General features: G+C 37.1%; 2 protein-coding genes across 2 annotated transcripts; one reads left to right on the top strand and one right to left on the bottom strand.

The window, feature by feature from the left end:
* Positions 1–256: 256 nt before the first annotated feature.
* Positions 257–7,012, top strand: LOC110155283 (alcohol dehydrogenase class-3 chain L). Its single transcript, XM_020919356.2, has 9 exons — positions 257–338; positions 728–829; positions 1,196–1,337; positions 1,409–1,496; positions 1,680–1,899; positions 3,981–4,241; positions 4,841–4,976; positions 6,565–6,703; positions 6,935–7,012. Exons 1-9 carry the CDS (start codon positions 321–323, stop codon positions 6,957–6,959), a joined length of 1,131 nt encoding a protein of 376 aa, XP_020775015.1. The 5' UTR covers positions 257–320; the 3' UTR covers positions 6,960–7,012.
* A 1,173-nt stretch (positions 7,013–8,185) lies between these two features.
* Positions 8,186–16,679, bottom strand: metap1 (methionyl aminopeptidase 1). The gene is made up of 11 exons (XM_020919497.2): positions 16,522–16,679; positions 15,708–15,759; positions 15,384–15,493; positions 14,974–15,034; positions 13,124–13,215; positions 12,965–13,048; positions 12,606–12,744; positions 11,789–11,920; positions 11,297–11,440; positions 11,151–11,216; positions 8,186–9,695 (listed from the first exon to the last, which is right to left on the bottom strand). The coding sequence occupies exons 1-11, from the start codon at positions 16,669–16,671 to the stop codon at positions 9,529–9,531; spliced, it is 1,197 nt and encodes a 398-aa protein (XP_020775156.2). The 5' UTR covers positions 16,672–16,679; the 3' UTR covers positions 8,186–9,528.
* Positions 16,680–16,693: the final 14 nt, after the last annotated feature.

Raw genomic sequence — 16,693 nt, 5'->3', positions numbered from 1 at the left:
ATTTTACTTATTTATTTTCTACATTTCTGACAAGAAATAACATGTGATTTGTATAAACTTGCACAAATTGCAAGTCTTTAACATTACAAATGAGAAAGGGTTACTTTGGTGAAACTTATGTAACACTTGTGACACAATGTTCCTTATATACAGATCTGGTGTTTTTTTCAAGCGCTGTAGGAGTGGTATGCGGTCTGTGCTAAGGGGTCAGCTGTGTTTGGACAGCCCACATAGTGACAAGTCTGCTTGTGATTGGTCAAAACCATGATAATGTCTACACTGTTACCTAACCATGTGTGCTTGACTTTGTTCCAACCAACATGGAAACCGTCGGAAAGGTAGGAATGCGGTTTTCTTAAAAACATTGAATGAATTTCATATTATAGTCATTCAGAACAAGAACACAATGTACTTGTGCTCTGAACTGCATAGACTGTTTATGTAGAAGTACATCTGGCATGTGTTCCCTAATTGAATTAGGGCAGATTCCCTTCTACTTTATCTTGTCTTACATAAATATTATTCCTAAATGCTATTTTAAACTATAAAAATCTTTTAGAATTTGGATTCTGTTACACTAATGGTCAAGGGTGGCAGTTTACAGAGAAAACCTATTAATTAGTAACAGTAAACTGTACTGCGCTTTTCTAGGGGACAGTCCCTGTGATTTACAAGTGTCAAGTGTACAAGTTGCTAATGAAATATTCCATGTTTTCCCTCTTTTCAGATGATCACATGCCGGGCTGCAGTGGCCTGGGAGGCAGGAAAACCTCTGGTCATAGAGGAGATCGAGGTGGCTCCTCCTAAGGCTGGGGAGGTCCGCATAAAGGTAATGAACATATATCCACGCGTATGTAATATAGATTGTTTATATGATTAGCTAGGCACCTCTTCAGAAACTTATTTTTCTAATTGCCTTTGACTTGTTCCTTGGACACTTGTACACGTGTTTGATTATCTGGTTCAGTGTACTTTGCACCACATTAACTGATAATAGCCAGTATGTATAATCTAGTGTGAAATGTATATTGTAATAAAATGTCATGGCAGTTAAATGGTTCATTTTTTTTGTCTACTTGTTTAATTAAGTTAATTACAGTAAGCATCTCAAAAGAGGCCACATATTTTCACAGAGCACTTTCTTGTAGGGATAAAGTAGTTTTGTTTTAAGTCTTAATATGATACCTTTGTTCAGGTCGTTGCCACGGGGATCTGCCACACAGACTCATACACCTTGAGTGGCTCGGACCCTGAGGGTGTGTTCCCTGTGGTCCTGGGACATGAGGGGGCAGGCATCGTGGAGAGTGTGGGACAGGGAGTCACGAAGTTTCACCCCGGTTAATATATTTTCTCTAAAGGATTTAGTCTCTTCATACAGTAGATAACGTTGTATGGATTGTTTTTGCAGGTGACACTGTTATTCCTCTGTATATTCCTCAATGTGGCGAGTGCAAGTTCTGTAAAAATCCCAAAACCAACTTGTGTCAAAAGATTAGGTATACATTTACATTTACTTAAATGGTATACTATAATTAGAAGACTCGTCTTCCTGCAGTATATTCATTTGCAATTTTAATGCTTCTCTAATTTTATTTATTTATTTATTTTTTAATTTAAAAGGGTAATAAAACATTTGAGCATTTGAGTGCCATCTCACCTGCTGGGTTTCTGTTCCATAGGCTGACTCAGGGAAGAGGTGTCTTGCCCGATGGCACGTCTCGTTTCACCTGCAAAGGCCAGAGTCTTTTCCACTTCATGGGCTGCAGCACCTTCTCTGAGTACACTGTGGTGGCCGACATCTCTCTGGCCAAAGTGGACTCCAGGGCGCCTCTGGACAGAGTGTGTCTGCTGGGCTGTGGCATCAGCACAGGCTACGGAGCGGCTCTCAACACAGCCAAAGTCAGTCTGAGATAAAATATCTGCACATAATCTGCACATCTGCACTATAAAAGATGAAAAATCATCACTAAGCATATTCATATTCAGCTGTCTTAGATTTATATATATATATATATATATATATATATATATATATATATATACATATACATACATATACACATACATATATATATACACAATACATATATATATACACATACATATCATATATATACACCTACATATATATACACATATACATATTATATATATATATACACATATACATATATATATAATATATACATACATATATATATATATATATATATATATATATACACATACATACATACATACATATATATATATACACACATACATATATATATACACATACATATATATATATACACATACATACATACACACACACACATACATACATACACATACATACACACATACACACATACATACATATATACATATATATATAAAAAAAATAAAAATAAAAATGTGTTTCTCACCTTCCACGGTGGTTGGTCTCTCACCCTCATTGAGCTCGGGTCCTCTACCAGAGGCCTGGGAGCTTGAGAGTTCTGCGCAGTATCTTTGCTGTTCCCAGTACTGCACTTTTCTGGACTGAGATGTCCGTTGTTTTTCCCGGTATCTGTTGAAGCCACTCTTCCAGTTTGGGGGTTACAGCCCCGAGTGCTCCGATCACCACAGGCACCACTGATGCCTTTACTTTCCAGGCTCTCTCCAGCTCTTCCTTGAGCCCCTGGTATTTCTCTAGCTTCTCGTGTTCCTTTTTCCTGATATTACCATCGCTTGGTATTGCGATGTCAACCACCACGGCTCTGCTCTGTTTCTTATCCACCACCACTATGTCTGGTTGGTTCGCCATCACCATTCTGTCAGTCTGTATCTGGAAGTCCCACAGGATCTTGGCTCGGTCATTCTCCACAACCTTTGGAGGTGTTTCCCACCTTGATCCTGGGGTCTCCAGCCCGTACTCTGCACACTATGCCCGCCACTTGGTTATGTCGCTCCATGTATGCTTTCCCTCCCAGCATCTTACACCCTGCAGTTATGTGCTGGACTGTCTCAGGAGCCTCTTTGCACAGTCTACACCGTGGGTCTTGTCTGGTGTGGTAGATCTGGGCCTCTATTGCTCAAGTGCCCAGGGCCTGCTCCTGAGCAGCCAGGATCAGTGCCTCTGTGCTGTCCTTCAGACCAGCCCTCTCAAGCCATTGGTAGGATTTCTTGATATCAGCCACTTCAGTTATGCTTCCGGTGGTACGCCCCATGTAGGGGTTTGTCCTGCCATGATGGTCCCTCCAGCACCTCTTCCTCTGGACCCCACTGTCTGAGACATTCTCTGAGCACCTCATCTGCCGGGGCCTTGTCCTTGATGTACTCAAGGAGCTTGGATGTTTCATCCTGGACAGTGGTTCCCACACTCACTAGTCCTCGGCCCCCTTCCTTCCGGCCTGCGTACAGTCTCAGGGTGCTGGATTTGGGATGGAACCCTCCATGCATGGTCAGGAGCTTTCGTGTCTTAACATCTGTGGTCTGTATCTCCTCCTTTGGCCAGCTTACAATCCCTGAGCTATATATATATATATATATATATATATATATATATATATATATATATATATATATATATATATATATATATATATATATACACACACACACACACATATATATATACACACATATACATATATACATATATATACATATATATATATATATATATATATATATACATATATATATATATATATATATATATATATATATATATATATATATATATATATATATATATATATATATATATATATATAGTATATATATATATATGTATATATATATATATATAGACACATGTATATCTTTGACAAACAGGTCCTTCCACCTGAAAAAGTTGCACAATACACCTTTAAACCAAAGGAAAATTGCCTTACTTCTCTGTACTGGTTCACAGAACACATCTGATTTTAAACTAAAACAAATGTACATGCACATTCCTGAATAGTAGCCATAAATATAAAGCAGAATAAATACTATCGTTTGCCCTGTAGGTGGAGTCCGGGTCTACATGTGCAGTGTTTGGCCTGGGAGCTCTGGGCCTTGCTGCTATAATGGGCTGTAAGGCAGCAGGGGCAGCCAGGATCATTGGAGTGGACATCAACTCCGACAAGTTTAAAGTGGCTAAAGAATTTGGTGCCACTGATGTAGTGAATCCCAAAGACCACAATAAAGCCATCCAGGAGGTGTTGGTGGAGATAACAGATGGCGGGGTGGACTACTCCTTTGAATGTGTGGGCAATGTGGGCATTATGGTAAGCTGTGTATAAAAGATTGCAATTTGAATGGTCAGATATTGTACACAGTTTAAATTGTTAATAGTTTAACGTAGGCATTTTGGTTGATTAATTTGTGCTAATGGATTCATTTTTTTCTGTTCTCAAGCAGTAGTAAAAGAAATTAGTCCATATTCTCTTCTTACGATAGGCCAGAACTACTTAAGCTGTTATAGATGAAACTTAACCTTTTATTTGAACCATAGAGTGCACCCTCACCATAGCTTTACTCAAAGTTGTATTCTGATCGATTAGTTCATTTTTGAGTAATCTTGCATTGTCCTGTATTTCACCTATCCCCTACTTACACCCACTACTCTGTTAAAATCATACATTACGCTTTTCATATAGTTAAAAATAGGACAAGGCAAGGTATCTCAACTCTGCAGGTTTGAACAGGAAATCAATAAACCTCTTTCTAATAATATTTTGATGAATATTTAAAATCATAATGTGGTTTGCAATGAACAAAATATAAAATAATGATCTATGTTTGTTATAGTTCAATACTAAATGCACAAAAATATCTGATATGTCTTCTTTAAGTAAAATGCGTTGTGGTGATCTGTCTGTATTAGAGAGCAGCACTAGAAGCCTGTCACAAGGGCTGGGGCACGAGCGTCATCATCGGAGTGGCTGCGGCTGGACAAGAGATCTCCACACGCCCCTTTCAATTGGTGACTGGGCGCACATGGAAAGGAACTGCCTTTGGAGGTAACAGTCTTCTATATAATAGTTTACCTCATAAAAATTATTATTAACTAGGAGTGGACATTTAAATGAATATGAAACGAGACCAGACGAGTCATGTCAAAATGTTTTTTTGTTTTTTTTTTGGTGCTGTACCCAATTTAAAAACATGAAAAACTGAACTAGTTCATTTTACATGGTTTGCAGTGATCCAAAGTTATGTCTCACTTACCTTATGCATTCCCAACATCCTTATTTGGAATTATTCACTGTGATGAGGTTATCAGGGTTTTTCACAACTCTCAAAGACCAGCGTCTCACAGTAAAGCTCATAACTGGTATGCTAATGTGCACTTCCTGATTATTGGATAATAAATTCGCACAGCTGACTTGTTTTGACGTTAAGAGCTCTGTGTACAATATATATGTACTGAGATAACTACAAATCAGGTGCACAGTCTTTAACAGAGGTCTACAGTCAATCGTGTCTGTAAAAGCATGTGGTTTGGAGCAGAGTTTGCACTTTGGAGAAAGAAAGTGTGCCATTTTGGGGGATTTGGAATTTTTTTAATCTGAAAAAAGAAATTTGGATTATATTTATTCTGAATTTTAGTTGCAGACATTTTTAGTATACTTTTTTCAATATGATTCAAATCAAAATCAAAATTTCACCTTTTAACTATTCAGTACATATATTTTCAAGCCTCATTGAACAGTCAAAATTCAAAGTGAAAAAAAAAAAAAAAACTGCAGCAAAGATCCATGATGCCAAAGCAGAAGCATCAATCCTGTGTGAGTGAAGAGGACAGAGGCGGTTTCTCATTGGCTGTTCTCATCTGTGGGCGGGGTTTATACTTAGGAAATCAAAGAGATGAGGTTTTGATGAGGCGAATTCTGACCAATCAGATCGGTTCACTGCCCCATTTCCTGCTCGTTACTAAGTTAGATCAGATAATTTTGGATTGAATGCTTTAGCCTTGGCATCTTGGATCTTTCCTGCAATTTTTTTTTCAATGCAAATTTTACACTCTTGAAAACATTTGTGCAGAATATATGAAAGATAATTTGTTTCATCAGATTTTGAATTTTAAATACTGTTGAAATTTTTTACCTCTGAAATTATTGAATAATTTTTTTAATCTGAATTTTAGTTGCTGAATTTTAAGTGTTTAAAATTCAATATTTTAAAAAACAAATCACCTTTTAAATATCCAACACAAATATTTTCAAGTCCTCGAATATTGAAACATTGAAAATGTACACTTAAAATTTCAGCAACTAAATTTCAGAATAAAAATAATAACATCTTTTATCAGAGTTAAAAAATTCAAGGTGAGAAATTCAGTGGTATGAATAATTCAAAATGTAATGGAACAAATTATCTTCCATAATTGCATTGCCTGGCGTGTTCCACAGTATGGCATTATGCCCATTAATCTCAATTAAACACAAGCAAGTGATGTCACAAGGTGAAGCTACAGGGTCAAATCTGTGGAGAGGCAGGCCCACTCACAGTAAGACTGCATGCTTTTAAACAAGCAGGTGACGGACCCTTCAGAAAAGTTACACAGTGCACCATTAAGCTGCATTAATCATTTTGTTTACTTTCCAGGATACAAGAGCGTGGACAGCGTTCCCAAACTGGTGGACGACTACATGAACAAGAAGCTCAAAGTGGATGAATTTGTCACTGACACGCTGCCCTTCGAGAAGATTACAGAGGGGTTTGATCTTATGCACGCTGGCAAATGGTAAGGCCCTGTAATTTGACATTCAATCTAAACTTGTTTGTTATGTTAATATATGTGCAAGTTGCCAGTCTCCCCATGGATTGTTGTCTGTCAAAAAATTCTGTGATGCATCATGCTGCCCTCTGCAGAGGACAATTTGTAGAAGAGTTGTTGTATAATTTTTCTCAAGAGGGACCAGGTTTTCTTCAAATATCGTTTATGTCAAAGTAATAGCATCTTATTTTTTTTCAGCATTCGAGTTGTCCTTCGGTTCTGAGCCACAGTTGCCTAGAGTTTACTCATTTTAATAAATAATGTATTCAATTCCCTCTCAAATCGTTTCTTCTTTTTGGAGCATTGCACTTCTTTTTATTCCACGTCTCTCTCTCTAGACGGTAACAGGAAGAAACAGCCAGACCACAACAAGATGATTTAGAGATATTCGGATGCGCTTTGATCCAGTGTGAATAATGAATAATAAGAAAAGAACTTTGGGAAGAAGTCATAAATAAGCAAACCGTCGGGATTTGGGTTTGAAAAGAAATGTAAGAAGATCGGAGACGGTGCTGCGAAAGTCTAGCCTAGTTTAAAAGCCCTTACGACTGTCCTTTTTGCTTACCATGAAAGATATGTTTAGCTGGACTCAATACAGAGGACTCAAACGCACCGCAATTTTAAATGAAATATTTACACAAGTAGAAGTAACTCACATGCTTGCATGTGTACTACTAATACACTGTGGAAAGTAATCACGCATGCTGCTTTAACTATGATCCAATCTATACTAATTAGTTAAATAATAAGGAACAGGATAAGAAACAGTGAATGAGCATACATTAGTTGGCTAATTTGATCAGTTACTATGCTTTATTATGTAAATTATTCTTTGATTCATAAAATTAACTAATTGCTGAATCAATTTCCATATTATTCATAAATACCGGTCTCTTAACTACCACCATAATCATGTAATACATAAAGAAGATTAAAATGTATAATACTATAACAGCTGCATATTATCTCAATTACTCCCATTATTATCGAGATTAACAAATCAGAGCCCTCAGACCACTCACAACAGCAAAGGGATTTCAGGTTAAGAGTGGATAAAACCAGATCCCCACAACAATACCTCTGCTACGGGAAATCATGTTTGCTAATTATGCATCTTAATATTACAAATGAGCTAATAGTGTATTATTGCTGATTTATGTTTGATAAGATGGAAACGGTATTTGTGTCACCACCAACAGAGTTTAAATCAGAATGCCATTTGATCCTAAAATGTTAATTTAAGTTAATATGGATTTGCACTTAACCATATTTAGTCATAATCAGGCTTCTCTGCAGGTAAACAACTGCTCTGCCACTACAAAGTCCCCTTAGTCCGCTAATACAATGACCCTGAAACACTAGCAGGAACGTTTCAGTAATTAGAGACTGGATTTTAACTTACACCTGGGATTTAGGTTGTAGTCAAGGACAAAGTCACCAGCACAGATCTACAGAAGAGCCATTTATTACTCAATTCGAGGAAATACAAAGATGGCAGAGCAACCGTGATCACAATATTCCTCCTAACATAAAAGAATGCCACACCAGGAAACCCCCGCTTCAAGGTGACATCTACCGGTTTAGATCTGGTGTGGTTTTAACACGAGCTTTTATTTATTAAGGCTTCACACCAGGGCTATCGAAAAAACACAAGACTCCGTAGTGAAGAGGTGCCGGTGAAATGCTTGGACAGACTTGGAGAGTTCAGCAATATGAAAAATGACTACTAATACGTTGTAGTTGACTGTATACCTACAGCAATGAATTAAAATGTGGGAGAGAACTGCTTCAAGTAATGTTGCATTTTGTAAATGAACTTTTTCATATTTTTTTGTTTTTTTCAATCTATAGCTTTTCTCTTAAGTTTTAGCAAAGCACTAGCGGTCAGCACACTAGATATAGCCACATTCTACTTTGACAATTTAGGACCAACTTCATTGAAATTACACTAAAGGCGATAAAGGCGAGGAAATTTGTTTTTAAATGTGCCTTATATATAATATCCCACAGTTTGACCTGTCACCATAATTACTATATCAGCTCATCCTTCAATTAATGGAAGTTGGGATAATAGTTTTAGGGCCTCAATATTTATTTTTCTGAAACTGAAATTTTTATTTTATTTTTTATACAGCTCCTTAACCATTTGAGCTGTAGAGGGTCTGACAATTTATATCTACAACTCAGTGATATTAATTTAAGGTGTTTTATTCTTTTATTTATTGCAGCTTATCTTTTTAATTACATTGTTCATTAATACATAAATTATTGGAACTAACCTGCTTTTTATTTATTTTATCATTGGAAAAAGTCATCATTTATCTTATTTCCTGTAACAATACATCACCCTTCAAAATGTGTTATTGTGACAGGCCTATCCATAACATAGTATTTTACAAAGTACTGTCCTTATTATTTCTGTTATGTGCATGTACAGTATTGAAGTGAAATAGGCAACAGCTGAAGAAAAAAAAAAGTAGCATGATATATTCATGCCCTGAGCTCTTCAAAAAACCCTTGGCGGCAATCTTAGCGTGAGGGGTCAAAGGTCAAACGGTTTCAGATGTCAAGCTTGATGACATAAATACTTTCTTACTTCTGTCAAGAGGATACAGTTCTCACTAATATAGCAATCCACGTTTACTAAAAGACACTTTCAAGTACTTCCATTAAACTTGAGGAACCATGATATATTGAACAGACAGAAGCTCGCTACACTGAGCTTCAGGAGTCATATACTGCGAGTTCTGGGGTATTTGTCCATCGAGTCCATCCGGGGTGTACTGTGTGTGTTACATTTGGCCAAGGAAGTGGGCGCGGCCGTTGTCTTCAAGGCGACGCGTGAGGATCTCGCAGCCCGTGTCCGTCACCAGTAGGGTGTGTTCGAACTGGGCCGAGCGCTTGCCGTCCCGGGTCACCGCCGTCCACCCGTCGGGCCACGTCTCGTCTTGCCAGCCACCTGAGATGACACCCAAACAGTTTAGACTCACCACGCATCAATTAGTCACATGGAAAGAGCCTGTGAAGGGTGAGGCGCTAAAGAGATCAAGGTCCCACTTACCCAATTATCACTCAAGTTCAAACCAACCTTAGAGTTACACTTAGACTTAAACTTTATTGATTCACAAGGGGAATTACTTGGACACAGTAGCTCACACATCACAATACTATTATAATAACAAAGAGAAAAAAATATAAATGGTAAATAATAAATTCTAAATAAGTTGCAAAAATAGCTGGTGTCAAATAAGACATAATTATAAATGTATATGTACAAGTGAATAGAAATAAAGAAATAAAAATGTATACAGCTATATATAAGGTCATAAGGAAGAAACAGTGCAAAGATGATATTAGTATTTGTATTAGTAGTAGTATTAGTAATAGTAGTAGTAATATTAGAAGTTGTAGTAGTAGTTGTTGTATTAGTAGTTGTAGTATTAGTAGTTCTAAAAGTAGTAGTAGTAGTAGTAGAAGTAGTAGTTGTATTAGTAGAAGTAGTAGTTGTATTAGTAGTAGTTGTATTTGTAATTGTAGTATTAGTAGTAGCTGTAGTAGTAGTAGTAGTAGTTGTATTATTAGTATTAGTATTAGTAGTTGTATTAGAAATTGTAGTAGTAGTAGTAGTAGTAGTAGTAGTAGTAGTAGTAGTAGTAGTAGTAGTAGTAGTAGTAGTAGTAGTAGTAGTAGTTGTCTTAGTAGTAATATTAGTGTTAGTTGTCTTAGTAGTAATATTAGTAGTTGTAGTATTAGTAGTTGTATTAGTAGTTGTATTAGTAGTTGTATTAGTAGTTGTATTAGTAGTTGTATTAGTAGTAGCAGTATTAGTAACAACAGTAACAGTAATAACAACACCACCACCGCCGCCACATCGGACTTACACAGCACTTTTTTGGACACTCAAAGACACTTTACAAACAAATAAAAAGTGTCAGTGTAGAAAACTGGGAATGATGTGGGAATGCCAAACTGAACAGGGGAGTTTTTAGTAGTGATTCGAAGTGCTGCAGTGAGTTCAAATTCCTGATGATATGATGATTGACGAGACATAGAAGAGGTAACAGATAACCCTATTTTAAAGGATACTGTCATTGTTACTTTTTTCATCCAATACAATACTTGGGCTTGTGGTTTCAACTTAATGTTTATAGACAATGTTTTGAGTTCTGTCAGTTCAAAAGATACAAATATTTAGTTCTGAATTGTAAATTGCTATTGCAACATTGGAAACGTTCCCTTTGGAAACACTGCATTAGCCCCAAGAGTTCCCTCAATGACATGATGCATCTTCAGTATGGACGCCTATTCCTGGTTCAGTTGTGGTTGCATTGCCATTTTTAAACCAGTGGGTGAACTATAAATGTACCCGAAGCCTGGCCAGAAATAATCTAGTTTGTCCATTGCAACAACTCACCTTCACAAATCATAGGCTCAATGGTGAACACGTGTCCTGGTTTCATCACCCCAACTGCTTTATTTTCTTCAAACACAAAGCAAAACCAGGTTACAGACATGTAGCAGCAGCAGCCTCTGAATCTAATTAAGTGACATGTGACTTACTGGCATAGTGTGGGACATTGGGAGCTGTGTGGAACAATCTGTGGATCCCATGGCCACAGTAGCTGCGCACCACAGAGAAGCCATTGGCCTGAGCGTGCTTCTGAATGATGTTACCCAGCTCTCTGTAGCGGATCCCAGGCTTTACTAAATTAAATTAAAAGGAAATCAAATGAACGGAATGTAATACTCTAAAGACATATAACGCAAAATTGACTTTAAGAGCTTCTAACCATGTTATAATTGTTTCTCTTCATCATTCACTCTGGACCCATTTCTAATATGAACCCATTTTTAGATCAATCTTACAATTTATAATGAACAAAATGTAAAAGAAAGTGCGTCTCTACTTGTGCGTGTGATATTTTCTCACTAAATAACAGAAAAAGTATAATTCTTTTCACATCAGTCTAGCTCTAAACAATGCTATAACCTTGAATGTAATTTATGCATACTGATGTAGTATTTAAATGAATTTGTGAATGTAGTTCCTACCAGAGTCAATGGCTTGCATAAGGCATTCATAGGTGGTCTGAACCAGCTTCTTTGCCCCTTCATCCACCTCACCCACGTAGAAGGTCTCATTGAGGTCACCATGGAAACCGTTGTGGTAGACTGTGATATCCACTGCACAATATTGAGAACAGAATTATGTCACAGACTTTGTGTCAACCCTGTGTGCATCATCTGTACCCACTAGCACCTATTGGATTACTAGTTGGAAAAAAAAAAAAATCCACACATAGTCAGGTCGAGGCAAAAATATACTTGAAAAATTGCTGATAAAATCTGGAATAATATTAGCAAAATGGGACTTGGAACACTTAAAAGAGAAATATAGACAGGAGGAGGATGTGACTAGGACTGCCTCACCGCTAAAGGTTAATGAAAGTATTTGTCTTGTCGAACCACGCAGCAAGAGATGAGTTGCTGGCAAGTCTTCCATCAGACACTCTGGGGGGAGTGGCTGGCGGAAAACATCGCCTAAGCAGAAATATTCACGAGCAGGACAAAATAGATGAACTCCTGCTGGTACCGTTTCAGTATGCAAAGAGAAGGATTTGTCATAGAGACTATAAGGCTGCTGCATGATAAAAACATGCAAAAACTACTGTTTCTACAGCAATATTACAATACATTATTCTGACAAATTCAATTAATCAAAAGTAGAGATATGTCTCTGCATTTGCAACACAAAATTGGGAACAAAACCTACCACAGAATAAACCTGAACGTAATAGTAATGAAACTTCAAAATGTTCACACTGTATCATACTTATTGATATTGTTACACATACAACACATAAATTACCATTGAGGATATCTCCTTCTTGTAGTTGTCTTCTGTCTGGGATCCCATGGCAAATTACTTCATTGACTGACGTGCAGCAGGATTTGGGGAAGTTGTAATAATTAAGAGGGGAGGGGTAGCAATTCCTCGCTATACAAGCCTGCCGAGATGAAATGCAAGATAAGTTAGCAGGGGGGCTTTGTACTGTACTGACACAAGGGGTCCCGTTTACAAGTAAAACATTGCTTCAGTTAAATAGAAAAAGATGCCAGTTCTCTATTAATAATCCAAACAATTTGAGGGATTTCATAAGCGAACATAAAAATGTGTGATTACATAAAACAGTAACAAATGCTCATTATGTGTCACTGTCCTCATACCAGATGCACTGTGTGGTCAATTTCTTCTGTTGTAACACCCGGCTTCACCATCATGGCTGCAATGTCTAGAACTTCTCGGGCCAACTGCAAAAATACAACATTTTTATTACACAAAAGTCAAGTTTTACATTACTATGTAGTCGTATACGGCATTTGTACCTTTGACACCACTCTCATGGCTTCAATGTCCTCTGCAGAAAGGATCTTGATTTGTGATGTTCCCTTGAGGAACTGCTCTGACTCAGACACCCCTGTGGTTGGGGATAAGAAAATAGTTTAGATATCTAAAAGTATGGCATTAGCTCTTCTGTTTTAGTCTTATAGAAGCCATCACAAAGTTCTCATTCATTTACCTGCAGTAGCAACTGAGTCCTGCCAACTTCAATACAGACAACTGTATTAAATCCCATTCATACACACAATATGAAATTATGAAACTGAAGGTGGAACTAGAGGCCAACTTTAAATGTTAAAATGCACAACTAGGCACCAAGCACACAGCATATTCTAAAAGGCAATTTCTTATTCTACGCAAGCTGTTATTCAAGCTTTGCATATGTATACAGTAGAAGCACTATAGGTACTGGGATCAGGAGGAGTGACTCACAACATGGACTCTGTATCAGGTACGACTGTTATTGAGAAAACACAGTATGAATTCAGATGTGCTGTATAAATATGGATTTTTTTATTGATTGACTGCACTGAACCTGTGTATTATACAAAGCAAGTCAGAATTTAAGTGTGTTAGCTATGCAACTGAATTCAATAACCTACGGGTAATTTATTAATACCACTGTATGATCACGAACATGAACATTGACAGTTACCTAGCAACAAAGACAGGTTTGCAAGACCTGCCAGATAGAGCCCTTTGACCCACCCTTGTAGCAGAAACGCATCCATTGATCAAATTCACTCGCGCGTTATTACAGAAGCCCACACATCCAAATGAAATAATCATTCATAACTTGCATTATCCAATCGTAGGGTACACCGAGGCTCTGTGTGAGAGGTGTTTAAAGACACTGCTGCCCACAATAAACAGCGCTTTAGTCCCTGAACCAAAAGAGACAGTAACCATGACTACCTGAGCATGGATCTATGCACGGTCACATGACAGGGAGACAGAGGTTGCCATGGCAGCACAGGGAATGACTAGCCCTGAGACACTGATCTAAACAAGCGAAGTTACAATCACAGCTGTCTGGTGATTACCCCAAGTCATGTGGCGGACACATCTCTTTAGTCATTTAGTCTAAAATTTAATTAAGGGCAACAATCTGGATAAATTGAGTGATGTGTTATTTTATAAAGTCCTAGTTGGGCACTTGTCAAGTTTGTGTGGTAAAGTGCATTATGAATCACACCCATTCTCTACCAACGCTCTGTCTTACAGTTGTATAGTTATAAGGGTTCACAAAAGCCAAGGTCACATTAAGACAATACCATAGTTGGTTGAGCGAAACGAGATCATTTTCAAATACACAAAAAAGCTCTACCAAATCTTGGGAGAAAAAAATCTAAAAATTAAAAATAACAACAAAAATAAAACTAAAATTACTTATATGATTCCAGTATTAAAACTAAACCCTTAAACTATAAACTATTAAACTAAACTTCAAGAGGAAGTGTTATGCAAAATTGATGAAACTGAAATGAAATATTTTAATACATTGTTTGAGACTATTTTTGAGACATTACAACAACAATAAAAATGTAACATGGTGATCTAAATATTATGTGTTAACAATTATACCCCAGTGTAATACCCTGTATTTAATGTAACTAAATGAAAAACTTTTCTCTGTAAAAATATTCAGAAATGTGTTTGTCTTTTTATGTCAGCACTTTACAGTACAAACACCCTTGTGAACAGCCTATTGCTACAGTATGTAGCAATAAAAGTGTAGTTTTTGCTTTGATTTTTATGTTACTGCTCATGGGACCACTGGCAGTAACACAACACAAGAGTAACGATTCAATATTGGTATAAAGCCATATGTTACCTCTGGGATGGTCAGCATAGTCAGGTTTTTGGATGTTGCCAGGTACAGGCCTCATGGGAGTCTATAATAATTACACCAGAAAAAAAACATTTAAGAAAACTAATAACATGGTGGTAACTTGGTGGTAACAAATTAAAGCAATGCTATTAATTACACAATGTTTGTATCTTCTTGTAGAAAGCATAACTTGAATAAAGTCTAAAGGGCTTAATTTTAGTCTTTTGCTTTTTAAGGGTTAGTCTTATCATCACTATATTAAGAACAGCTCAGATTAGTTACAATATTGTTGTGTTGTCATGCACATTCAAGAAAAACATTGCATATTTTATTAAATGTAGTGTAAATTAATATTAGACAATGCAGTCAAGGCTTTTTAATACTAAACATTATAAAAGGGTGCCAGCGCTTACCAATGGGTAGTAAGGACGTAATTTTCCTGTGTAACGGTAGCCCGGCCATGGATCTGTGTTTGTCTCTTTCTCCACACAGTTTTTAGTTTCATTCTGGTTCTGTTCTTCTTCTATAAGCACAAAGGCAAAGACCTTTTCAAAAATTTGACACATGTGTTTGACTTTGCTCTTTCTAAAGGACAGCACAAAAACAGGCACTGAATAAATGTATCCACTGTTAATAAGAAACTTTTAGTACAAAATGTAAGTACCGGAGGGTTACTTATACAGTCTTTATTTTTTTGTACTATAGTTTTAACAATAAAAGAGTAACATGACACATACTTGCTTTTTTGTGCAGCAACTTGTGAGAAGCCCAGCTCCCTTTGAAACATTCCTTAAAATAAAAATAAATAAATATTAAACTACATGTAAAAAAACAACAGTGGGTAAATGTACATAGTAATGTTGTTGATATCAATACTCAGGAGGATGACAGGTTTTACAAACTATAATTATTCATTTAAAGCATTACACACCAAAAGCTGGAGTTAAAACAAGCAGAGTCAAGTTGCACGGGCAAAACTGCTGTGACAGCAGATCTTTAACAGATGTCATTACTTATGCACTGGATTTGCCGACAGGACTTTTTCAGTAGTTAAGAGCAGATCGAGCTCATTACTTTAAGGTGCAGTTTTGCAATAAACGCATGAAGCGATAAAAGGTTAAGAGTCGTTCACAACTTCATACCATCTATTATTATTATTATTATTTAAATATTTCCAAACATATTCTGGTGAATGCACAGTGCAGTTGCGTCATGTGGTTTTAAGTTAGGATTATTTGGCTAGGTTTACAGTTATTGGATGTAATAAAGCCAATATAAACAGACTTAGCAAGACGAGAATCGTTCAGGTTTAGCCAAATCCACAGTAAAACAAAATGATCGGTGCATGCAAATATATACAGTGTGACTCGGCAACACTTGACTTTGCAATAAATTGTGATATTAGCGACAATTAATTAGAGCATTTGCCAAGTTCACACATGTCTAATGTAGCTTGACAGTTAGCTTTAGCACCCTCGTGATGGGCGACAAGGCCGAAATGAGAGTTTTGAGCTCCGAATTTCACCCATTACCTTGAACAAAATCCCGTACCTGTGAACAAAAGTATGATCCTTGAATCCCGAGCTTAATACATGTGGGACACTGGAGTTTTGCGTCCTTGCTGCAGCCCTCAGTCTCACACTCCCTTCTAGCTTCGGTGCTCGCCATGCCTCCGTGTGAGAGTGGGACCACACTGCGCATGTCCTCAGAGCGGTCAGGTCAC

The sequence above is a fragment of the Boleophthalmus pectinirostris genome, unplaced genomic scaffold, assembly GCF_026225935.1.
Source record: "Boleophthalmus pectinirostris isolate CB_2022bp ecotype Guang Dong unplaced genomic scaffold, ASM2622593v1 HiC_scaffold_10, whole genome shotgun sequence".
Classification (NCBI taxonomy): Eukaryota; Metazoa; Chordata; class Actinopteri; order Gobiiformes; family Gobiidae; genus Boleophthalmus; species Boleophthalmus pectinirostris.
The sequence above is the reverse complement of the archived record's forward strand: the minus strand, read 5'-3'. Positions and strand labels throughout refer to the sequence as shown.